General features: G+C 41.9%; 1 protein-coding gene across 1 annotated transcript in view; it reads left to right on the forward strand.

The window, feature by feature from the left end:
• Positions 1 to 25,788, forward strand: part of LOC144762934 (xanthine dehydrogenase/oxidase-like) — a 575,825-nt gene that overhangs the window by 461,886 nt on the left and 88,151 nt on the right. The window contains exon 32 of the mRNA XM_078648235.1: positions 20,008 to 20,122. Coding sequence (XP_078504361.1) covers positions 20,008 to 20,122 — 115 coding nt within the window. The remainder of the gene's footprint in view (positions 1 to 20,007; positions 20,123 to 25,788) is intronic.

Raw genomic sequence — 25,788 nt, forward strand, 5'->3', positions numbered from 1 at the left:
TGGTCTCGTCTGGTGGTGGTAGGGTGGTACAAGGTGCTCTCTGCGTTCTCAACGTGGTGATGCAGGTGACAGGAAAAGGTGGGGAGACACCTCCTGGAGGAAAGGGCAGAGAGTGTCTTCCCATGGATCGGAAGCCGCAGGGCTCTTTATTGTCTCCAGGAGGCACGAAAATCTTTCTAGTTCTTGAGATAAATCTAACATAGTATTCAGAAGTTGGTGCAAACTGCAGAGATCACCTGTATTCCCACAATAAGTGCCCCAAAATGTAATACCATAGTGGATACCAACAAATAACAGTAATAAAAACCAGCTGGCAAACTGCTGTTTAAAGACTTCTCTGAAAGTGCCAATTTGGAAACAAAATATTATGTAGTCTCAGAATCTTCAATCATTTGCTTACCTAAGACTGAATTGTAAGTCACAGTTCGAAACCTCCTTTTCGGATGCTGGAATGCTTCCTCATGTAACAGTGCTTTAATGTACACCATTTGTCTCTAAGTCAAAGTAGTAAGTGATTAAACATTGACTAAAGCAGGAGTACACACAGGGAGGCACTTTTGTTTATTAGAATTGCTACAATGTAAGAAATCCAATCTGCACCTAGAGTTCCCATAGACGTTTTAATTCAGCCATATGGATTTTAAGCTCTGCAGTTGCCTGGGGTATCGCAAAAGGTTGCCACCACTGTATTCCAGTCTGAAAATGACACCCCTCACATCCAACCAGTTTCTTGAAAGATGGGGACTGCCTCATACACTGCATGCCATAAAGCCGTAACTATGAGGTGTGAAATATTGATAACCAGTTTATATTATTTTAACATATGGATACAGAGTAATCCTTGTCTGGTGATAAATGGACTTTAGGTATGTACCTGGGAGTATATATCATTTTGTCGATTAGGCTTTTTGAGACCCGGATGACTTCAGATAATATTAATCTTTAATTTTCAATTGGCAAAAAGGGAATCTAATTTAGAAATACATTTGTGAGAAGGTGTCTCTTTTTGTATGGTCATTACTTATTTGCTTTTGCTGGCTGGTGTTGCTGATTTTTTAACTCTGCACACTGGGACACCACTGGCCAGGCCCCAGTATATATGCTCTGACCCTTATATCATGGTAAAATTGGTTAACTCCTATACGGCCTACTTAAATTTGCAGTAAGGCCATAGTATCTGGTGTAATAAAATACACTAATGCCATGGAAAAGTTGAATGTCATCTGTGAACGGCAGCACATATTGTGCCATCCACTAGTTGAACTAAGAACACTTTGCTTTCTGCCTACCTGTGTATCCTGCCTCCTGCAGCTTTTAAAACTGCAGGCACATCTCTTAAAATTACACTTTTTGAGAGGAAAAAAACCAACTTTTAAATAGTAAATAAATGACTCCCAGGTAGGCCTTGTGGCCCACAAGATTGGGTACCTAGTAGTCAAGGTGTATATGGAAGAAGTTACTGTTGGCATATACCCAATGTACCCCAATGTCTATATTCAAGGTGGATGTCTAAAGCTGTTCTATGAGCAACCCTAAAGTTTAGAATAAAATTATAACTCTGCTAACTTTGCTTTGGGAAAAACTACAGGAATACTTGAAGCACTGTTTTTAAACTTTATTAAAAATCCAATTCAACGGTGAAGTTGGATTTTAAATAATAATTCAGTAGCGGTGACTTATAAAAATGTATACTAGGCCTGTCTGAAGCTCCATTCGGCTAATTAGCATTAGAATGCCAGAGGCAGTCAGTCAGTGCATCCCTTAAAGAGATGTGAGCATCCTTCCAGAGCAGTAGCAACTCTTCGGCCTTTTTCCGGGAAGATTAGGTGGGAAGTATGTGACACATATTGGCTCACAAAGGGCAGCTGGGAAGGGGTCAGGGCCTTCATAACTTGAAAGAGACTAGGGCGAGACCGTCCCGTTTATACTTGATCATAAATAGAGACCTAGGGAAAATAAGCCTTTTTGTTTCCTGGACTTTCTGTAGCCAAGTTGGCACCAGCCCAGTGGTAGGGTGAGCTGGTCCCAGATCAGTTTGGTGTAACTGAGGAGGAGGGGACTACTCATTTCCCTTAACACACCTGTGGCTGGCACATATGCCACCTCTGAGGGTAGAAAGGTTGCGCAATCTTTTACTTTTCTTAGAATAGTGCACTATGGGATAGCTCGTAGAAAGTGAAATAGGGTGTGTTGCAAAAGTGGAAAGATTTGACCATGGGAACTTTGTCCACATTGTTTAGAGCTGTCCAAGAGTCATCCCCACCCACTGGCTTGTAAATACTACGAAAGTAGCATCACACTCACAGCTCATGAGAACACATTTTGTCCTGTAGAAGAACAGACAAGGATTTGATCTACTGTCCTTGACATATGTGGGGATGGTCAGGGGTGGGCCTTCTCCCACTTGTAGGAAGGGATAAGGTGTGGACTCCAGGGGTCAGTTGGATGTGTGCTACAGGAACTCAACCAGGTGCAGAAGCCCTTTTTCCTAAAGTGACCAATAACAACTGGACTTAGAGTGGGCCCTACTGGTGGCCTCTGCTGGAGTGTGTCATGTCCCTTAAGCGCTGTTCCTGAGGTCCTTGGCGCTTTATAAGAAACTAAGAGGAGCTGTCCCAGAAATTCTAAAAAGTTGAGACTCATTTTTGAACTTCCAAGACCTCCAGAGCTTCAGCACAACCTCATGGCAAAAGTGACGATTTATCTTCTATGCTTCTATTTGTTTTTCAATTTGTATTACTAAGGTACAGATCTACAATGAGATCCACTTTACACAAAATATAAAATTACAGTTACATGAAACACAGTTTTACCTAATCAATGTATATCTAGGAAAAAGAATTTAAAGCTAAAAATTGTACACCACATCATCTCATTGACAGAATTAAATAAAAAAGGTATGCCATCTTTTGATAAGCGCACTCCGTATTTCAAAAACAGTAGTTTCAACAACAATTATAGTACAATGTGGGGCACACAAAAAAGGACATGCGCTAAAGTTTTTCTGGTGACTCCGCAGAGATTGCATACTCTAAGTTGTGGGACACACCTAACCATGCTCTTCTAATAGAATTTTATGCCACATATTCAATTGAAACAATTAAAAAAAATCGATGAATGCTATGCTACGAGTTCCACTTTAAAAATGGTTGAGGATAGGCCCCAGAGCATGTAGATACTATTATTTCTATACTTCTTTTTTCCCTGCGTCAGAGCATATCTTCATTCCTTGAGGTAATCCTAATGGTTTTTTAAGTTCTTAAGAGTAAAACTAGACATTGCCGTAAGCTCAACACTTTTCAGAATAAAGTGCTGTAGTGCTTTGTTAAAATTCTTAGGCAAGGAGTTGACGGTCCTACCTTGGCCGCATGCTGCTAAGCCGACTTCTAAAATAATAATTTTTGCTACGCCAAAGCCTGTGGCCCCAATGGAGGACAGCAGCCAGCCCCTTAACGTAAGTGCTCAGGATCCCCATTTCTAAGCGTAAGGCTTCAAAAGGCGCGGGGGTATTTACAGTACAAATTTTAACTAAATACTTTCCAATCCAATTTATGCAGAAAGTTTCAATATTTAAAATCCATAATTTCAATTGCATAAAGTAAAATAAAGGTATTTGCTTCAATAACATTACCAACTGGAGGAAGGTTAGGGAGAAAATGTTCTGGCCCTCTGTCAATACATCAGCAGCTGGTCTGAATATACTTTTATTCTTTGTGGACTGTGTCCTTAATAGAGTCTCTGGCTCTATTAGATGTGGGTTGATCATTTTGAAGTTATGAAATGTTTTTTGGTCCTAAGGGCCCAATTACGAGGCAGGCGGTCCAAGGACCGACAGACTTGTGATGGCACGGCGGTGGCGGATCAAGCCACCGCAACAGTGGAAGTTCCACCCCCGAATTACAACTTGGACAGTCGGGCGGCCCTGGGACTGCCATCTCCACCAGGGAACCACCATTCCCTGGCATAGGAGCGGCGGTCAGAGGCTGCAATATGCTTAGCAGAATAGCCACGGTCCCGCTAAGCATATTACAAGTTTCCTCTCTGCCACAAAAAGTCTGGCAGAGAGGGGACAAAGGGGGTCCTACAGGGCCTCCCTGTGCTTCAAACCTATGTGGATGCACACAAGAGGGCATAAGATGTGCACCCCTGTGTGCATGCACAGAGGTACCTGCATGGCATGGACTTTCAAGTCCATGCTTTGCAGGAACCCTGATATTACTGGTGTCCTTTACAGGTGAAATCTGCCCACCCTGCACCTCCATGGCCCTACAGTGTATTTTCCATAGCAAGATTTATGATTCTAATTCCTAGTTTGTGAATCCGTTGTAACCTTCAGATCACCTGCAGCTCCTGATGGCCAAAAGGATGGCAAGGTAAGATTTTAGCTTACAAACCTCTTCTAAAACTCAACGGTGCTCAGAGTTAGCTCATGCGCTGAACTCAGAATCTGTGCTCAATGTATACTAAACTCTGGGCATATATTATATAATAGCAAAATTATAAATATTTGCTAAAAACTTTGTTGTTGTTGTGTGTTATCCAGATCACAAAGATATTCACACTACTAAAGAGATTTTATTAGAAAAGAATAATACCTTAATCTAGTACAGATTGTATAAATAGAAGTACTTATAAAAGTAAACGCAACAGTGGAAATTAAATATTAAAAAAAATTGCAACATTCTGATGATAGGTATTTCAATATTTCAATGCATAAAATCATGATACTAGTTTTTGGTAATCAACCCCTCCCTTCTGGCCAAAGTGAGACTTTCTTAACATGTTTTAGCTGAACAGAATTGTTGTTAGTTTGTGAAGGTCGCTCTCAGCTTCTGTTATGCCTTTCTCCTGTACTGCTAAAGACCTGGTAGAGGAACTGGTGGCCTTTGCTAAGGATGTTTTCAGCACAGCTCGCATAAAGCTCCTAGGAAGCTGAAGATGCCTTTCTGTCAAAAATGTCTATACCAGGCTTATATACAATTTTTGGATATTATGGAAAGACCTGTTCTGATTAATGTTGTAAAATAAAGAATTAGCATTTGAAATCTAGTGCGTATTCACTAAATTCTGTCTCACATTAAACATTACTTTAATGCATATACAAGAATATTTGATGCACTATCAGCCTATAATAATGGAAAATGTATATGTTGACCATGTGCAACAATGAATACTCAAAGAATCACACGTTTGCGAAAAATATGTGCACAAAAAGGCGCGTGAATGTATGAAATGCAATTGAGATACTTAAGCAGAAAATACAAGGTTCATGTCAGTTTGAATGCCAACTCAAGAGATGACACCAGCCGGAGGCCAGTCTTAATAGTTAAGGTTCTATGTTTTGTTTTTCCTTTCTCAACGCTGCACAACTAATTTGAATGCTGTACTGTATTGATTTTAAAATGTGTGCAATCTGTGTCACTAGAACCAAGCTATACCTGGCTGATGATCCCATAATAAGGCGGAAACTGGTTCTGGGTTGCTTGTGTTCCAGTTCATGAAGGATCTAGCTTGGCAGTTCGTTCTGGACTGTTCCCTTTGGAGCAGATTCAAGAACTGAGGTGACATGGTGTTCAAAATAACGATGGACTGGGATGCTTCCCTGAGTAACTACCAGTGGCTGAGATTAATTTAAGCATTCCATCCATCACTTTTTGTATACTTTAGTATAAACATATATTAGACATAATTATGGTAGGTGAATATATTGTTCTTTTTTAAAATAATAATATCGATGTTTAAATGATAGTTTACTGTAATTTGTTTTTATTAGGTTATTTTGTTGTACTGTATTGTGTTATGTCCTAGGGTAACCACGCGCTATACAAAACTCCAACTAATAATAATAATAATGTCATTATTTATGTTACTCTAAAATGTAATTGTAATTATTTGTAAATAATATTGTAGTAATGTGTAAGTTTTGTCTGGCTCTAGGGGGATAGTGTGGGTAGTGTATTTGTTATTTTGTGTGCATGTTACTACATTTTAAATTGTTTATTGAATTATTTTGACCTTGTCAGATTTGTCAGATTTCATTTTTTCTTTAATGTTGGGGTGGTTAATGGATAGTGTTTACTTGAATTATGTGTTTATTCAAATAATTAACAAACAATAAATTAAGTCTATTTTTTACAATTCTGATCAAGTTGTTATTTTTAATAGATTTAATATTTATTTTAAAGTATTAAATGTTAGATATATTTAGTATTTTTCAACTTGCTATTTATATTTTTATTTGTGTGTTTTGTATTTGGATCCCCCGACCCTGTGTATGAGCTTTTCGCCCATCTAGTTAGAATAATAAATATGCACCTCAACCACCTCCATTCCAATGAATGTCCATTCCCCCATGTTTGTTAGACTGAAGGTGGGTTACTAAACACCTATTGAACCCAGATATAGGCACTTTCACCAATGGAGTTAGATTAGTAAATTTACCCCCTCCACCCCCCACCTCCCAATACATATACTTCACCCAGTTCACTATGTACACTTGACTAGATTGGAGTTGGAATAATAAATGTGACCTGCCCTATGTCAGCATTTTTTACAGTGTTTGCTAGATTGGAATTTGAAGAGTGAAACTGATTCCTCTAAGGTATGCACTTTCATAAGTGTTTTTAGAATGAAGCTGGATTAGTAAAGTTCCTCCCACCCATAATGTATTAATTTGCCCAATATGTGTAGAATTGTAGTTAGAAAACTGTACTGAAATTGTTTTCTCATCATTTAACATCATTTAACCAATTATGAATTGAAGTTAGGTTACTCCATATTATTAGGGGTGGGTGTAATTCTCGTAATTCTGTGTAGCATAATCATGCGGAATTACTTAAGAATTCCAAGAGATTATGAGGAATAATGTGAGAAGGGTAATTCTGTGTTTAATGCTGTTTCTTAGCGTAAGAATTCCACCTCTTTATGAAAATGGATACAACAATGCATTTTGTGCTAAGAAACAGCACTAAATAAAACAGAAGCAGTAGCTCAAGCTCGATAGATGGATGAAAGGATGTATTTTGTGCTAAGAAAAATTGCTAAATGCAGCAGAACACGAACAGCGAGCACAAGTGGCCACTCGATTTTGCTAAATGTGCTCTCGCTGTAGGATTGTTTCCCCAAATCACTATGAATTACATTAGTAGGAGTACATTTTGTAATTAGCTGTAATTCTCTGTCAAAGAGTAATACAGATGTTCCAGATTACTCCAGTGTAATTGCAATTCTGCCGAGGCCTATGTATTACTTTATCCTGGTAATTTCTTAGAGCTATTTTGAGCATATTAGAATTTTAAAAATAATTATTTTCTATTTATTTGTTTTTTACAATTAATTTATTTTTTGTATTTTAAAAGTATCCATTTTTCTTATAGATTTTAAATGTTGTTTATAATGATGAATACTTTTAAAATATATTTTCCTATTTTATTAGTTTATAAAAAAGAATAAATATTATATTTTTAAGTGGCATTATTCGTTGTTAAACTGTTCTGTTATGTATTTTTATTTAACATTTATTTTTAAGTGATTAATGAACTTATTTTTAAAATAATTTCATATAACAATTTATATTAAGTAGTTAATATGTTTTTCTAATCTTATGTATTTCTACATTTGTTACATTAATTAGTTAGTATTTGTATATTTAGCTATATATATATATTTTTTTAATATATTCATTTTATTAAAAATAATGTAACTTTATTTTTTTCATTTGGACCACACAATTGTTCTGTTTTACAATATATATACGGTCAATATATTTTGAAGGGCGATGGTTTTCCCTCCATATTATTGTATCATGATGTTTTTATGGTCGATATTTTGTCTTACCACCACATATATCAACTCTTAAGCTTACACTTTGCAACTCTGAAAGAAAAGAGAAAGATCCAGAAGTGGAACAAGCCAAAGAAAAACGTAGGAAAAACCAAAAAGATAAAAAGAACATGGGAAAGTGCAATACTAGAAATCCTTTAAGAAGAAATATATAGTAGAGAGAATATCAGGGTCTCGGGTGAGGGATGGTAACAAGTGGATGAAGCCCACTCACCAATTTTAGAGAGGGGACACCATCCCCCTTACTCAAATGTAAAAAGGACAATTGATGGACAGAATGCAGAACAATGTCATACATTCACCCCAGTACAGGGTCCTGGGCCTAAATCCATCGTTGTTTTGCTCACCATGCCTTTCCAGTTTGGACCCAGCCATATGCAAATCAGTCTTGACCCTGCGCCCAATGGGAACAGTCCAGCCCGAACTGCCAGGCCAGGTCCTCCCTGGACTGGAAACACGCATCCTAGAACCGGTTTTGGGGTTTCAGCCCTCATCAGCCAGGATAGCTTGACTCCAGTGGCATGGATAGCATGCGACCCACGTCTGGGCATACCCTTCCCACTCAGGACGACAAATGCAAAATGAACAATTGATAGACAGAATGTTGAACAATGTCATACATTCACACCAGTACAGAGATCTGGGCCTAAATCCATCGTATTTTTGCTCACCATGCCTTTCCAGTTTGGACCCAGCCATATGCAAATCAGTCTTGACCCCTTACTCAAGGCAGGTTTGGCATCGCCCCTTTTATTTGTGAAGCAGCAGACCCGCTGTGCTCTTCTGCAGCCTACCGGTTTTAGTTTGGGTGTGCCCCCATTGCCTGTTCAACAGTTGATAAGCCTTTAGAACCGTGAAGTCCGGTTAGAACAGGGTCCGGGACAATAGGCGTAGGTGGAGGTTGTGACTCATTGTGAGTTAGTCACCGGGACTATCATTAATCATACCAAAATTGAATGTGTCCAAAATAAAATGTACAAATTAAAGCTCAGTAGGAGGAGAAAAAATACATCAAATACATTTATTGCTACTATACTTTATATACTGTTGCCACGTGGCACCAGGTCTTGTGTGATAGCTACAGCCACTCCTGACTTTTCAGCCAATAGCCTTTTTTACTCTGGTGCTTGTCATTTCCACTTTAATACTAGTATCAAAATACATAACATGCATTGTGATTTAAGCTAAAATCCCAGGACATCAGAGGGTATCACACATGAGCCACTTGGTAGTTATGTGCATTTTTATACAAAGTTCAAGGTAAACTCTGGGTCCTTCTTATGCATGCAAATGCAAATTTTGTTCACATGTTTTGTGAGAACTCCTCTAATCAATCATTAAAACAAGTATTCACAAAGGCAAATGTGTTGCCATTTCAAGAATGAAAAGGGTAATATCACACTTTTATCAATACACAATACAGGCATTTCATGGCAAACAGGAGTTCAAACTTTTTTAGGCAAAATGGGTACAGAACAGCTTTCAGCAGCAGGAGTTCTTAAAACAGAAGTGTTCTTAGTTAGGGAGCATTCACCTATACGTATACCAGCTGGCCAAATCAATTACCTATTTGCTATATACCTTCTTATATATGCATTACATGATTTATTTTAGCACCAACATTGCACTATGACAGGAAATGTAGAATGTGACATAGTTTGATGCAGTACATTATTTTCTTTAAAATTTCATATGACATTTGTTTTACAAAATGTATAAGCATACTTAGCATATTAAGTCTCTTAGTGTGCTTGTACATGTATATACAAAAGCACTCAACATACATATTTTAACTGTGTACTGATTGCTGGTGGGAAGGATTCTTCCTTTTTGATGATTATTTGGCTGATAAGAGTCCATTTGTAAGCAGTCTTATATGACCTCCACTAGAATAGTAGATGTGTTTCGGCCTATATGTTCTTTCCAGGTTTCCTGAGCACGATTGCTAACAATGACGTACTGAAGAGGGCGATCGATTCCTTTGATTATAAGTTATTCACAATTCTTCTAAAAACTTGCGGTGGCGGTCGCATCATAATTAGGGGTGCGGGACCGCCGCATTTGAGGCGGGCGGTCCTGAACCCGCTACGATGGCGGGCGGACTTGAGTACGCCTGCTATCGTAATCGGTCCCTATGTCCCTTCCTAAGGCTAAAGAGTTTAAGCCTTGTAGGGAATGTTGTGAGATCTCCATACGGTCCCCCTCTGGTGTGTGGCTTTGATGCTTCCTGGATACTGAGTTGTGTTCTCCCCATGGACCACCAACATAAGAGAGTGCTCCTTCGCTGTGATATTGAGACTTGCGGTGGAAGTTTTGGCATTATATCGGTCAACAATTGAAGTCAATACGAATGTACTAGCAGAGTTTTTACAACCAGAACAAAGATGGTACTGTGGAGGGAAGGTGACAGAGGAGAAAAGTAAGAGGTCATTAGTGATAAAAGTGGTAGGAGATCATGCCAGAAACAAGTAAGATGCTGATAAAGGGGTAGTGTCAACGTGATTGAAACCGTAGCAAGAAAAGAAATGGAAAAGACTCGAGTGCCAGAAAAGTAGAACTTACAGAACAATTGGATATGGCAAAGACCATTTAACCCATCTGCTTATTCCATATCTTTGAAAGTCGGTAGCCATTTTCACAGACAGTTTTGTCATATTAGCTCACCCCTGACTTAGGATGACATCATTGGTCAACTGGACTGGGACCCACATACAGGTCAATGTACCTAGACATGCAGCAGCCCCAACTATTTGGGTGTTGAGAGGCAGACAGATGCAGATTTTTCAAAGTTGGAGCCCTGTTATACCTTTATAGAGACCTTACCTCTCACAGTCTTAAATGAGAGATAAGGAGAAATCCTTGTCTGGCATGGCCGTTCCAGGACAAAATCGCTCTGTTTCTCTTTTGCTCTCTTTTCCACTCTCCCTCTCGCTTATATGCTCACCTATTCTGTTCTCCTTTCCCCATATCAATTACTACTTTCACATTATTCTCCTTTCATCCTTAACTCCTACCCTCCCCTTGACACACTTTTCTGTCTTGCACCTCCCTCACCCTTATCTCCTACACTGCTACCTTATTCCTACACTTTCATTCTCCCTCTCAAATCTCACTCTCTTGTGTCTCTCAACCCCCTCCATTATTACTTCCACTTCTGCATTACTTCTACCACCCTCGCCGTCTCCTAGGGAGGATGCAGCACTGTTTGCCAGCCTATGTGAAACGACATACATTCAAGTCCCTCCATCTTAGATTGGTGCCACATTTGCAGATTATATTGATTTTAAGAAATCCACTTCTGGAGGACCCTTAGGTGTCCACTTACGATGTCCTTGTCCAAAACTGCTCCTCTCCTCTCTCACACAGCATCCTCTCATGCCCATTCTCTCTCTCTCGCAATTACTCACGCTCCTTTCTCAGACACTTAGGATTCCCACATTCTAGGCTTTCTCGGCCTCATGCCCTTTCTCCAGCTCACATACCCTCTGCCCACCCTCGTATTTAAAGCTGTTTTCACATGCCCCTGCTCTCTCTGTCTTCTGACACCCTGCTCTCTCGCTCCAACATGCTTTCCTCTGTCAGTGCACCCACACACCACCCTTCTTTTGACTCCTATCTTGCCACCCACATAACTTTCTTACAACTTCCTTTTTCATCCTCAGTTCTCACCTTCTTCTAACATCCTTCTCTCTAAGCTCCTCCTGTATACCACTCTTACACCTACATCTGGCACACTCTTTCACCTACATCTGGCACTTACCTCTCACTAAAACCTTCCACTGACACTCACACACTGTCTTCTCTGAAATCCAGCTTTCCTTCTTACACCCTTCTCATACCCTCATCATTCACAGGCCTTGATCTCGCTCATAACCTGACGTTACTATCCATTCATTTTTTCTTATCTGTTTCTAGTATATTCTTCCACTTAGGTGCTTAACTTGAAAGAGATTGAGTGCCAGTGTCCAAAACTCTGCTCAGAAGCCTGCAGTCAGTGCTATTAAATATCAGTGCATCGATTGCGTAGTCTTGACTCCACTTCATGCCTCTTTAATTCAGTACTAGACACAACCTGCCCCTTTACCTCTCTCTTGCAGGTCCTAGGTTTCTTCCTTTGTGACAGGTTTTCCATCTTTTTCTTCCTCCGTTTTCCCCCTTTTTTTGTTATTCCTTTTATATTTGTTTTTCCCTCTCTTGCTCTCGGTCAATATCTGATGAGGAAATATAAGTACCAGTCCTCAGAAATGAGTGCCAGTGGTCCCCATGGGGCAACACCAGCTCAAATTAAACATTGTTTCACTCAGGGGTAGCTCCTCCGCTATGGTGGGGAAAGTTGTCCCCCTGCTGAAGGACAGCGGATTAAAAATAAAATGATAAATGTATATTATTATCATTTTATTTTTAACTTTCTCCTCAGTCCGCCGAGTTGAGTGTGTGGCGGGTCCATACGCTCTATATCTGCGTCATCAGCTAGGGAGGAGGAGTGGTAGTGGCACTTTAAGTGCGCATGTCAGTTTGGCCGGCCATTTTAGGCCGGCCAAACAGACATTCGCACTTAGCATTTCTCCACCTGGCTGTGTTGCACAGCTGGGTGGAGTACCAGCGCAGGCTCCCAGGCCTTTACTGAGCTGCATTTCAGCCCGCTCAGGCCAATCACGACTCTGCTCTCATGTGAGAGTACCTTCCTCATAGGGTTGGGGCAGGAACAGAGTAGCATCGGGGCGGCGGGGGCAGAGGAGCACCAAAGTGGTGTCCGGCAGCAGCAGGTAGGTACTTTTATGTTGTTTTTTATTATTACACCCCACCCCATCAAGTGTTATTGGCAGTAGCCACTACTGGTTTCACTCTCTCTTATCAATAACACAGACACACAACTTCCAAGAATGGCTGTGTTCACCCTATTACTTGTGCAAGTATTACATCATTATTTTACCAACGTGCACTGATGAAAACAAATCATCATTGAGCAATTAGTCAATCTCTACTTAGAGGCTTTCTGGTGATGGCAGTGAAGAAAATCCTGTACAGGACTAAAGGCGTAAATCAACAGATTGATGGTTTCACAATGAAACATATAATTAGTTGTAAAAACACAAAATACTCAAAAAAGAAGTACATTATAGGTTTGGAGCCATTAAGAAAGTGTTCGACTCTCTGTTCATTCTTAAGTATTCCAGGTATGGAAGAGTTTTACATCTATATCTGTAACCTATTGGAGCCACCCTCCCACCTCCTAAGTAACTACTCTTATGTCAGACACACAACTGCCAGCCTTTTTTAAGAGGGTTTGGAATGCTTGTGCACCATGCAATCACTTCATTGTTGGTGTACGTTTTCAAATTGTTGAGAGTCACCACTTAAGCTCAAGGCTTCGCCTTTATGAAGATTGGTCCAGGAGATGACTTTTTCTAACCAGGAAGGAAAAGAAGGATTTGATAGGACTGTGGCATTACCTCCTGTGAAGTTATTCCAAGTGACATTATTGAGCACTGTTTATGCCACTAGGTCCTCTTCCACCATCCCCAACTTTATCTTTTAGGACTTGTGCCTCAGAGAATAAGGAGAACAAAGAGAATAAGAAGTTAAATACAACAGAAGGAAGTGCAGTTTCTGTAGAGTGAAACAAAAAACAGAAGGTAACAGAGATAGAAGACATCATCAAGGTAAAACCAGAAGTGGTGGTGTATGTCAATCTCAAGAAGCTTTGGAAAAAAAAGAGAGGAAGGGAAACAACCAGGAGGTGGTTTTTGTTTTACTTGGAGGGAGCAGGGAGGTTTAAATAGATTGTTGGTTTCCTGTCTGTAGGGGTACAATCATTGCCTGCACTCGCCCATGGGAAACAACCCTAACAACGCGGCCATCACATCACGATGCCATTACAACGCGCTTGTTACAACCACCGCGTTGTTACCACACAATGCCATTACTACGCATGTTGTTACATCGACTTGCAGTAGATGGCGGGCTAACATTAGAAATAGTATAGTTTACTGTTCCAACACCTTCCCTACTGTTACGTAGGCTGGAGTTGGAATAGTAAATTATACATTTCTAATGTCAGTGCGCCACCTACTGCAAGTCGATGTAATGACTTGCGTAGTAATGGCTTTGCGTGGTAACAACGCAGTAGTTGTAACGACCACGTTGTAAAGGCACGTGGAGTAATGGCTCGCGTGGTAACAAGTCATATTCCTCGCCCATTCGACTTTGGATCGCTTCCAAAGCGGGGACGAGTTGCTTCAAGGGCGGCTACTCTATTAGAGCGGAGGAGCGTTGCTCCACTAAAGTGCCTCTCAAAGCCCCTGAGATTAAAAATAATATGGTAATTCATTGCCATTTTATTTTTCATCAGCCTGTCTTGAACCGAGCTTCAGGGCGGGTGGGACTGAGTGAGCAGCGAGGAGTGGTGGGCTGAGGGCTGCTTTTCCACTGATTAAAGTGCTCATGTCCTTTTGGCCATCCGTCTATCGATGGCCAGCCCCACATGCATGCTTTGAACCACCAACCCAAGTGTCTTAAGACAGCTAGGCTGAGAGCAAGTGCAGGCATTTAGTACCCTCGGGAGCGCCGACCGATGCAGCTCCCACTAATCAGGACACTGCTCACATGCTGGTTAACAGCAGGCCAGGATTGGTCGAGGGAGTTTGCTGGGCCTGCACTGCAGTCCCTGCCAAATATGTTAGTGCTAGAGGAGGTCGCCGTTGTCAAAATCAGTAAGTGTTTTTCTTTTTTTATTGTCTTTGCCCGCCCCCTCTCCCTCAGTAGATGCCAGCCGCCATTGGCTTGACACAGAATCAGGCATCGCAGTGAGAGCAGGAATTTCTGACACAGGGAACCCCTGCAATCTTCCTACCAAGTGCTGTCCTTACCATGGCAGATGGAGTCAGGCATGTTCAGCAGGCCCATACACACCCACACAGAGTGAGGTTCAAGCCTCCACTCTCTAAGACTGTAGCGTTGCGTTGTAGGGAGCGTTGCTGTGCAACTGCATATGCTACCGTTGACTGTGCAGGGAGCGTTGCTGTGCAGCTGCATACGCTACCGTTGACTGTACAGGGAGTGTTGCTGTGAAGCTGTATATGCTACAGTTGACTGTACAGGGAGCGTTGTTGTGCAGCTGCATAAGCTACTTTTCACACCTGGTTACTGTCCTGGGCACCATTATTACAATGCTTCACACTGTGGTAATATGCTGCAGTGAAGTATACAAACAAACAATGGGTAAAATGCTTGAATTAATCGCAGCCATTGGAAATTGCTTTGGCTGCATCCCAATCCATTGTTATTTTGCACATAATGCTTCCACAGTTTGGACCTAGTGTATACAAATACTTTTCTACCTTGCTTCCAGTAGGAACAGTCCAGCCCAAACTGCCAGGCCAGGTCTTCCCTGAACTGGAAAACAAGCAACCCAAGACTGCTTTTGCCCTGATTCGGGCTCATCAGTCGGCTGTAGCTTGGTTTCAGTGACATAGTGAGCACGGGACCCATGCCTGTGCATAACAACATTTAGGGTGCTGCGTGGAAAAATACAAATGTATTTATTTTTTATTTTTTATTTTCAAAGTTTTATATAGCGCAACCAAGATCTTTCCAGATATCAGAGCGCTTTACAGAAAGAAGGGGTAAGGGAAACAAGAGGGTGATTAAGCAGACTTTTGTTACAATAATGGTAAAAGGTAGTACGTGAGTAACAAAATAAGATCGCAGTCAAATAAAAGCATAATACATGTAGATAATCAAATAAACAGCTAAAACAGAGTCGGTGTAAAGTCTTAGATCGGACCAAAATAGAGTTCAAGTGAATTTAGCCATTAGGATGGCTTTTACTTCTTTCTTAAATGCAGTGGAGGAGATCAGCCTCGTTTCGGGAGGGAGTGCATTCCAAATCCTGGGTGCCATTCCTGAGAAGGAGCGTTTGTATGTTTTTTCCTTCCGGAATCTTCGAGGTTTCAGGAGGAGATTTTTTGAGCTTCTATTTGTTCTAAAGCCTCCTGATACAGTCAGCTTTTGGGTGAGGTAGTTGGGTGACTTGTGGTGTACAGCCATGTGTGTCATGCAGGCAATTTTCAACTGTATTCTGGCTTCAAAAGGCAGCCAGTTCAGGGATCTTAAGTCAGGGGAAATATGCGAATGTTTTCTTGATCCAGTGATCAGTTCTCGCTGCAGCGTTCAAGGAGGCTCTTAGTGGTACGGTTGTAGATAGGGGGAGTCCGCTGAGAGTCACAATTCCGTAGTCTATGCGTGAGATGACTAGGGCTTGTACTGCGGTTTGGAAGTCCTTAGCTGGGAAGAAGGGTTTAAGTTTCCTCAAAGTGTTGATTTGGAAATTAGCTCCTTTAGTTGCTTTGCTGATATGCTGCTGCATGTTGAGATTGGCGTCAAGTGTGATGCCTAAGGATTTCTCTGAGTCCACGATGGTGGGTTGGATATTGAGTGCGGTTAGGTGCTTGAGCCAGGATTGGGTGGTGGAGAATTTCGCAGGAGGTGAGATCAGAAGGAACTCAGTTTTCTGCGCATTAAGTTTGAGGTGATTATCAGCCAACCATGATTGGGTGTTTCTGAGCGTGGAGTTCAGAAGTTTGATGTCTTCCGGGGATTCTAGTTTGAGGTAGAGTTGAGTGTCATCAGCGTACATGTGAAAGTGTACATTAGATGCTTGAAGCAAGGTGGTGAGTGGTTCCATGACTAGGTTGAACAAAGTGGGGGATAGGGAAGATCCTTGTGGGACGCCTAATGTTACAGGTACAGACGAGGACAACACGTTGTTGATCTTGAACTTCTGAGACCAGTTATGTAAAAAGGAAGTGAACCATTTGAGAACAGTCCCGGATAGACCCATTCTGGTGTTTAACAGCTCAAGTAGATTCTCATGTTTGACGGTGTCAAATGCTGAGGAGAAATCAAGTAGGATGAGGAGGCAGGAGTCATTGTGATCAAGGATTTGGAGGGCGTCATCAATTATGTGCGTCATAGCCGTTTCCGTACTGTGTCTTGCTCGGAAGCCTGATTGATGAGGGTTGAGGAGGTCAAACTGATCAATGTGTTTTGTCAGTTGGAGTTGTACGCATTTTTCCAGCAGTTTGGCCAAGGTGGGGATATTAGTGATAGGGCGGTAATTGTTTAGGTCGGCCGGGTCAGCTGTAGGTTTCTTGAGTATAGGCGTGACTTGTCCTACCTTGAGGGAGTCGGGGATGAGTCATTGTTGTAGGGAACTGTTAATGATTTTAGTCCAGAGTGGGAGGAGCAGGGGGGTGAAGTCTTTTACAGCATTATCAGGTAAGGGGTCTGTGAGGTGATTAGAGGGTTTCAAGGTGCCGAGCAGTTTGTTAATTGATTCTTCTGAGTAGGTGTCGAAGGACGACCATGCCGCGTTATTTTTAGGTTGAGTGGTAGTCCTCTTTGGCGATGATAAGGTCGAGGATAGAGCCTTTGTCATGTGTTGGGCTGTTGCAGATTTGGGTGATATCAAGCGCATTAAGGAAAGATTTAAGACTGTTCACCACTGCATCTTTCTGATCGTTCCAGTGGAGGTTGAAGTCACCTAGGTAGATTTGAGTGTTCTGCCGTCCGGAGTTGGTTGAAATCGTGTCCATGAGTTGTTGGGAGAAGGTGAGGTTGTCCCTGGGTTAGTGGTAGATGACATATAAGGAGCATACAGGTTTGCCCCCGCTGGTGATCTCGAGGCAGATGAGTTCACGCAGCCCAAAACTAGTTAGCCCAAATAAGGCCTAACTAGTTTTGGGCTGCTTGTTTTCAGGTTTAAAGAAGGCCTTGCTTGGTACCTCGAACTGGACTGTTCCTATTGGAGCAGGACTGAGGCAGATTTGCGTATGGTTTGATCTAATCTGAATTAGCATGGTGGGCAAAAAAATAAGGCACTGGGATGCACCCTGGAGTTGCCAGTGGCTAAGACTATTTCAAGCATTCCATCCATCATTCTTTTCTGGTTTTGAATGTGATGCCCTAAGTGCGTCAGGTGTGCCCAAACATGGGTCCTGCGCTCACTATGCCACTGGTACCAAGCTACTCTTGGCTGAAGAGGCCCAGTTTGGCCAAAACTTGTCTTGGGTTGTTTGTGTCAGGTTCAGAGAGGACCTTGTGAGCCTTTTGAGCTGGGCTGTTCATATTGGAGGAGGACGAAAGCTGGCTAGCATGTATCTGGGTCTAATCTGAGGTTTATGATGGGCAAAGAAACAATGGACCGGGCTGCGGCCCGAGTAATTACCAGTGGCTGAGATTCACGCAGGCATTCCTCCCATCACCTTTTTGTGTTCTTCGTTGATATGCAGCAACTACGGGAGGGCTCACCCTTAGCACCTTACCATATAGTGGTATTACAATAACCAAGCCTTGGATTATTCTCCTCTGAATTTTTTTTTGAACTGCAGGTGTTTCCCGCATTCTCCATCACCTCTTACCATGTTAAGAACTTCTTATAAATGTATGAGTGTTTAAGAATTAGTGCCTGATTCACAATCATAAAGCTACACTTTTGTGCAAGTTTCCGTTTTTTTTCCTATTCACAAGTGTATTTTACGATTAGTGGGGCATATTATCAAGGGGGTTTATCTCTGCTTTTTTGGCTTTAACAGCCAAGAAAGCGGAGATAAAATTATCTCCCTATTACCTAGCTGTCGCTAACACCAGTTAGCGACAGCTAGTAGGAGATAGCGACCATCTTGGGCCCCACTTTGCATGTCAGTGATATTTATCACTAATGACATGCAAAGTGGGCGTGCCAAGATGTTAGCGCCTGGAAACAGTCGCTAACATCGCTATCTCCTATTACCAACTTTTGGAGATATTTGCGGTAAGCGCGAATATCTCCAAAAGCTAACACCTGCCCTGAGCAGTTCTTAGCCATGTTATCCAATGGGAGGTGGATAACATGGCTAAGAGCATTAGCTCGATAATGCATGAATATCGCTGACTTTTCAGCGATATTCATGCATTGCGGCCGATTTTTATCGCATTTGCGATAAACCTTGGTAATACCAAGGTTTATCTGCGATAAAAATCGCTGCAGCTCAGCGGTACATTTTTGTCTCTAACCAAGCAATAGCGATAATTATCGCTATTGCTTGGTAATATGCCCCAGTATCTTTACGACTGCGGAGTCTCCGCACTGGTGTCTGAGATTCCGCATAAAAAGTTTGGGCTATTTTATTGTAAATGTCTTAGTGTGTCTCCTGATATTTATTTCTTCCGCTGCTCTATGTAGAAGATACATTTGGGCATATGCAGAAGGAAGTGGCGGAGTGAGACTTTAGCCATCATGGCTCAATGCCTCACTCCGCCACTTCAGAAACGCAAGGCTGCACCATATTTACAAGGATATGGTGCAGCCTTGCGTTTCCCCCTGCGCTGGCGCTATACTTAGCAGTGTAGTGCCAACGCAGGCACCCTTGCACCATAGTGAAAGGGTGTCTGCGTGCAGGGGAGGATTGTTTATGTGTAGGAAGGTGGCCCTTCCTGCACATAAACAATCCTGAAATGCCATTTTGCCACTTCGATGTGTGCTGCTTAATGCAGCACATATGGAAGTTACAAAATGTCATTTTGTTTAAGGATGGTTTATGTGCAGGAAGGGACACCTTTCAACATAAGAACAATCTAAGGTGTTTTGCTTTTTCCATGTGTGCTGCACAGGGCAGCACACATGGAAAAAGCAAAAACGAGGAGAAATAAATCATGTCTCTTCATTTCTCCAACTTAAGACCTGGTTTTTCCTGGTCTTAGTTCTGGCGCTGCCTCCTATTTACGCTGCCCTTCTAAATAGGAGGCAGCGTAAAAAACAATGGGTGTTGCGGTAGAACGCCCACCGCAACACCTACTGCCCACCCCTTTCAAGCATAGCTTGAATGGGGGGGCCTTATATACAAGGCATCGTTAAGCCACGTTAAGTGGCTTAACATTGCCTTGTAAATAAGGTGAGGCCCCTTTCGCCACCACACCATCACTGGAAGTGACGTTGTGATGGCGATAGGGGCTTGTACATGTGCCCCATTGTTTACTAATCAACACTGCTATGACCAGGAATCTGTGTAGTAGTGTTCTAAAAACATTTCTATGCTTGTGTTCATAGCAGCTGCTTTTTAATCTTTTGACAAATGAATACATTAAGGTGGACTAATATTCTTTCTTTCCAATTCTGATGTTAAGGTTGTCTAATTATGGATACATCATTGAAACTAAGACAGGAACGCCGTACAACTACTTCGCCTATGGAGTCGCGTGCTCTGAGGTTGAGATTGACTGCCTGACAGGGGACCACAAGGTATGGAGGGTTAATATTTTCTGAGTTTGAAGCTTAAGGTCCTCATTTACATAGAACCAAAGACACTTACTGTTGTTTTTATTTTAGGCAATTGATGAATGATAAAAATTATACATTATCCAATGTGACTATTTTCAAGAAATTATCAACGAGTATTGTTGTCTAGAATTGTTACATGTGACAGTCTACTTATATGAACAATTTTGGATTTTTGGATTTGCAATCTTTTAACAATTAAAAAAACAAAGCAATTTGTATAGTTTATTTCTTGCCTGGTAGTTACCACTGTATATTTCCAAATGTAAGCGCATAAGCCCAAGTCTAATTGGTATTTGCATCTTTTGTGAGAATATGTGGCCTATCTAGAATTGTTCTTGCTTTCAATAAAAAGCAAAAATGATGTCCAGGCACTGATGGAGGCTGACACTCTAGGAGGGAGAAGATGGGATTCTGTTCAGAATATTTGAAGCAGAAGGTGCTGCTCAATTCATGACTCCACTGAAAAATTAGATTTTAAAGATGGAGGGAAAAGCAGAAACAGTATGAAAAAATAATCCTAATTGGAGACAAGTCATCAGAGATAAGTTGACAGACCGACAGGTTGAGAGGGACCTGAAGCTTCAGATAGCCAGACTGGCAGAAAAGAAAAGAGCTGAGGCAGAAAAAGCCTTTGCGGAGGAGAGAGAGAGACTGAGGCAGAAAGAGCCCTGGTAAAGGAGAAAGCTGATGCAGAGTGAACCTTGGAGTAAAGAAAAGATGTTGGCTAAGAACGGAGTCTAAAGGTGCTCGACTTGAAGGCCAAAGAGCTGTCAGAGTCCAGCAGAAATGGTTGAAGCCGTACCTCAGTTTCTTTAAAGGAGATCAAGGAGTCCACATACCTAGAGACCTGGTGCCCAGCTTTGAGGTGGGTGGTGATAGTGATAGGTGGTTTGCAGCCTATGAGGTTGCCATTAGGCTACATAGGGTCCTAGAGGAGTTTTATGGGGTGCCAACCTGTGGAGTTGCATGCCAGATGTAGGGAGGAATAGCCTCTTGTCTATAGAGGTAGCTGACTGTGGAAATCAATGAAGTCTGGTAGACAGCTCTTGTAGTTGTAGTTTATTATTCAAATTACATCTTGGTAAATTCCAATGTAAGTCTTAATATAAGCCCCACCAGGAGCAGCCTCCTCGCTGCTCAGCCCATCTTCTCCAACAGCTCCACCTTCAAGTACCAACATCCATAACATTCCAAATGACATCATATAGCTAGAGCATCAAGCAGAGAACCAGGGGCAGGGAGATGCATTACATAAGAAGCAGATTACTACACATCTTCCCCTTTATAATATTTAACCCCTTCGTTGCTCATGACGAGCTCAGCTCGTCATGCAGTACACTGGTCGTGTGCTTATGACGAGCTGACCTTATCATGAACAATGGGAAATACACATCTTCAGCACATGATGAAAATCTCCATAGCAGTGCAATAATGAGAAGATAGTAATGTAAGTAATAAAGCCTTCCCTATGTAATAATAATAATAACGATGCAATAGTAATAATGTAAGTATTAAAAAGTAAGACAGCCTTCTCTATGTAATAATAATGATAATAATAATAATGACATAGTAAATGTAGTAATATAAATAATAAAGTAGTAATATAGAAGTCGTAAACTTAAACAAATAGCAGGACCAGGGAATACCATACGCCCTCTACTGCACACACTATAATATACCATCCAGTTACCAAGAACACCCTCTACTGCATACTATTGCAGGACCAGGGAAATTTACATATCCTCTAATGCACATACTATAATGTTCCGTCTGCATACTAGTGCAGGACCACACACACATTAATACACAGTAACCTCCCAATAAGAGAACACATACCTCCTCATAAAGGGGGAATCCACCTCCCTATAAACCACAACACACAGTAACCCAAGGGGGAATCCACCTCCCTATAAGCCACCACACACAGTAACCTCCTAAGGGGAATCCACCTCCCTATTGCCACACACTCGCAGTAACCTCCCAAATAATTGTAAGGGGGGAATCCACCTCCCTATAAACCACACACTCGCAGTAACCTCCCAAATAATTGTAAAGGGGGAATACACCTTCCTATAATAATACTGTAAAATGAAAATCCCATTGAGTATCAATTTAGAATGACACGTTGCAAATCAAAAGCAGATGTACATAATAATGTCATATATCACCAAAGTCAATGCAGTGTCACTAAATGACTTAGCCGTCATCACATGCAGCACAACAAATGAGTAAGTGACTTAATACTTAACAATCATCTCACACAGTACAGTTCTGGGTTTCTTATTTCCTTTGACCCATACTCTAACTCCTTATAGCAATATTTCATTACTGTTCCAGTTCGGAATCCTCCTTTCTCTCCGAGTGAACTAGTTAATTCCTTTTTTCTTAGTGCAATTGCTCTCCATAGCTAGAAGATGGCGTTGTTGCACTAGTTCTAAGTTTCCCAAAGCGACATTCTCAGTAATACACAGTTTTCAATTTGTGTAAATGACAGTACCTGTGACAATCTTCAGGCAGCAATGCTATGGCAACCCTCACATTAAAATCATCTTTATCACCAGTACTTGACTCACAAAATTAACTCTGATGGCAATCCAGGTCAGCTACAGAGCGCAGAGACACAACAACTAACTGGGGTCGTCTTGCAATTACATTTCAATACCATGGAGACACCAGTTGTGGTTGGCAAACACTGCACAGTTACACTAGACTGTGCAAAGGCCGGTAGACTACAATCCAAAGTTTTCTCCACATTTGTTCTCTGTCACATTTTTAACAGCGGGGCTTGATGATTCTTTAAAGGCATGTGATTAAAATCTGCAATCATTGCTCACAGTTGAAACTATAAATTGTTGTTTTCTGCAGTTTTCTCCACATTTGTTGTCTGTCACATTTTTAACAGTGGGCTTGATGATTCTTTAAAAGCATGTGATCAAAATCTGCCCCCTATTATTTTCTACCATGTGCAGCCACTTCTCATCAGGGCACACAGGCACTCAGGGCTTGTCAGTATTCAACACCGGGGCATGACATTCGCCCCTACCGGGGCTCGATGTGTGCCCCGACATCACTACACACAGTCCATTTCAACACTTTGAGGTTGATTTAGCACATACCTCTTCATTGGGCTTCACAGTTTTAAAACAGGACTGCAGATACACTTTACAGTTTCATATACAGGTGGATCTGGCACCTAAAATTATTTAGGGTGACCGTTGTCTGGGTTACTGGTGGGGCGGGTGCCAGAAAGTTTAAATAGTCAATGTCTTTAGTAATATGAGTACCTTAAGTTCCAGTAGCCATCAAATAGCCTTCTTTTCTCCACGCGTAAGTTCTTTTCCTTTTAAATCGTCGCCAATGTAGAAATCAATGAAGTCTGGTAGAGAGCTCTTGTATTTGTTGTTTATTTTTCAAGTTACATCTTGGTAAATTCCAATGTAAGTCTTAATATAAGCCCCACCAGGAGCAGCCTCCTGGCTGCTCAGCCCATCTTCTCCAACAGCTCCACCTTTAAGTACCAACATCCATAACATTCCAAATGACATCATATAGCCAGAGCATCAGGCAGAGAACCAGGGCCAGGGGGATGCATTACATAAGAAGCAGATTACTACACTGACCATATGTCCTAAGGAGCCATTATCACCCAATGTTGTCTATACCCAGAGGACTAACGCTTAAGGTTTAGGGACAGTCAAAGACTTTCAAGCCAGACATGGAAATATTTCATGGACTCCTCCAGGAAGGCACAGAATGATTGGGTGAAGGACAGCCAAGTATGTAGTTGTGGAGCTGTATGATCTAATTGTGAGAGAGCTCCTGCTCAGCAACTGTTTCACAAAGTTGCATCAACACCTGATTAACTGCCAAATTGCTGACCCCAGGGAGCTTGCAAAGGAAGCAGACCTCTGGGTTAGTACCAGAGAGCTTGGGAAGGTACCTGGGAGCAAGCATGTGTTTGGCGGTGTTCCGGTTCCTCCCAACAGAGTAAGGAGAAGGTACACAGTGAAGCAGACAGATCCCAGAATAATGTGGTGGAAAAGGATCCCATGCTCCTTCTAAGAATAGGAGGGGAGGTTCTTGTGGGCGGAGGCCCAGGGCACCGAATTTCCAACCCCGGTGCCTTGATTGCTCGAATTTGGGATACAAGCAAGGGGACCTGGTCTGTTCCAAGAGACCACCCACTGGTGGAAGCTCCACAGTGTCAGCGGAGCTGGAAGGGGCAGACACCCAGAGTGCCATGAAAGCTCAGATTACTGAGGGGTTCACTTCAAAGGGGAGGGTACTGAGGCCCAGATGGAAGGGTAGGAAGTATTCACCCCTGTCACCTGTTCAGCATCAGGGTACAGACCCTGGGTTGAAAAGCTAGTCACAGGATACGACCCATGAACTAGATGAAGGTAGAGTATGGACGCAGGGTGCCTAACACCCGAGGTGGTTGCCTCCCATTCCTAGAAACCTCAGAGGTCAAATAAATCCCAGGAGCCCATAAGGAACTACTCACCAACCCCAAGGCTGGAAGAGGGGCCTGCCAAATATCCCCTCTTTGAGTTTCCACTTAGCAGTGGATGGTCCTCTTGACCTTGACAGCTGTCTTTGGCCTCAGTTTGTTGCAGGCCTTATGGGCCGAGTTTTCCTTGGGTTGGGTACAGAAGTCTGTTGCAAGGGGCGGAATGGGCTACATCACTTTGTTGGTAATGGTGGTACTGTCTGCCTACTGGAGTGCATCCTTGAGCAAGACAAGGGTAAGTGCTTTAAAGATGGGGTCCACAAGTGAGAGGAGGGCTATCCCAGGGGTTACTCCTGTGGTGCAGGTGAGAGCTCTAACTAAGTTAAGAGAGAAGTAGAACTCACAAGGGCCCCTGCACACCAGGGCCTTCCTCCATGTTGTATTGCCTATGCAGGGAAGCACATCAAGGTATTGATTAGTCTACCAAGGCTGTTGGCTGAAGGGAGGTCATGATGGGCTGCAGGATAATCCCCAAACGTTTGACATCCTTTCCATGTTTTCTGAACCCATTTTTGTTGGCTTTTAGGACTCTGCACACTTTACCACTGTTAACAAGTGCTAAATTGCTTGTCCTCTCTCCTTTACACATTTTATAATTGAGTTACACCCAGTTGACATGTTTAATTTACTTATAAGTCCCTAGTAAAGTAGTACTTTACGTACCTAAGACCTGTAATTTAAATGCTACTAGTGGGCCTTGCAGCACTTATGGTGCCATCTATTTAAGTAATGCTGTAAACATGTCTCTGGCCTGCCATGGCAGCCTGTATGTGCCTTTATAAACTGTCATTTCGACCTGACAAAGTAAACCTTTTCCCAGGCATAAACTGTCCTTTTAATACATGTAAGTCACCCCTAGGGTAGCCCTAAACAGCCCAGAGGGCAGGGTGCAGTGTATCTTAAAAAACTGGACATGTACTTTTAACTTTTACATGGCCTGATAGGGAAACACTCTTAAAATTGATTTTCACTACTGCAAGTCCTATCTCTCCCATAGTATATTGTATATCATTGAGTAACCTTATTACATTTAATAAGTGAAAACTTTCAATAAGGAGCAGCTAGAATGTCGAGTCTGGTGGCTAAAGAATTGCAATTTAAAATTCTCGTTAATGGT

Source organism: Lissotriton helveticus, chromosome 6, assembly GCF_964261635.1.
Source record: "Lissotriton helveticus chromosome 6, aLisHel1.1, whole genome shotgun sequence".
In the NCBI taxonomy this organism is placed as follows: domain Eukaryota; kingdom Metazoa; phylum Chordata; class Amphibia; order Caudata; family Salamandridae; genus Lissotriton; species Lissotriton helveticus.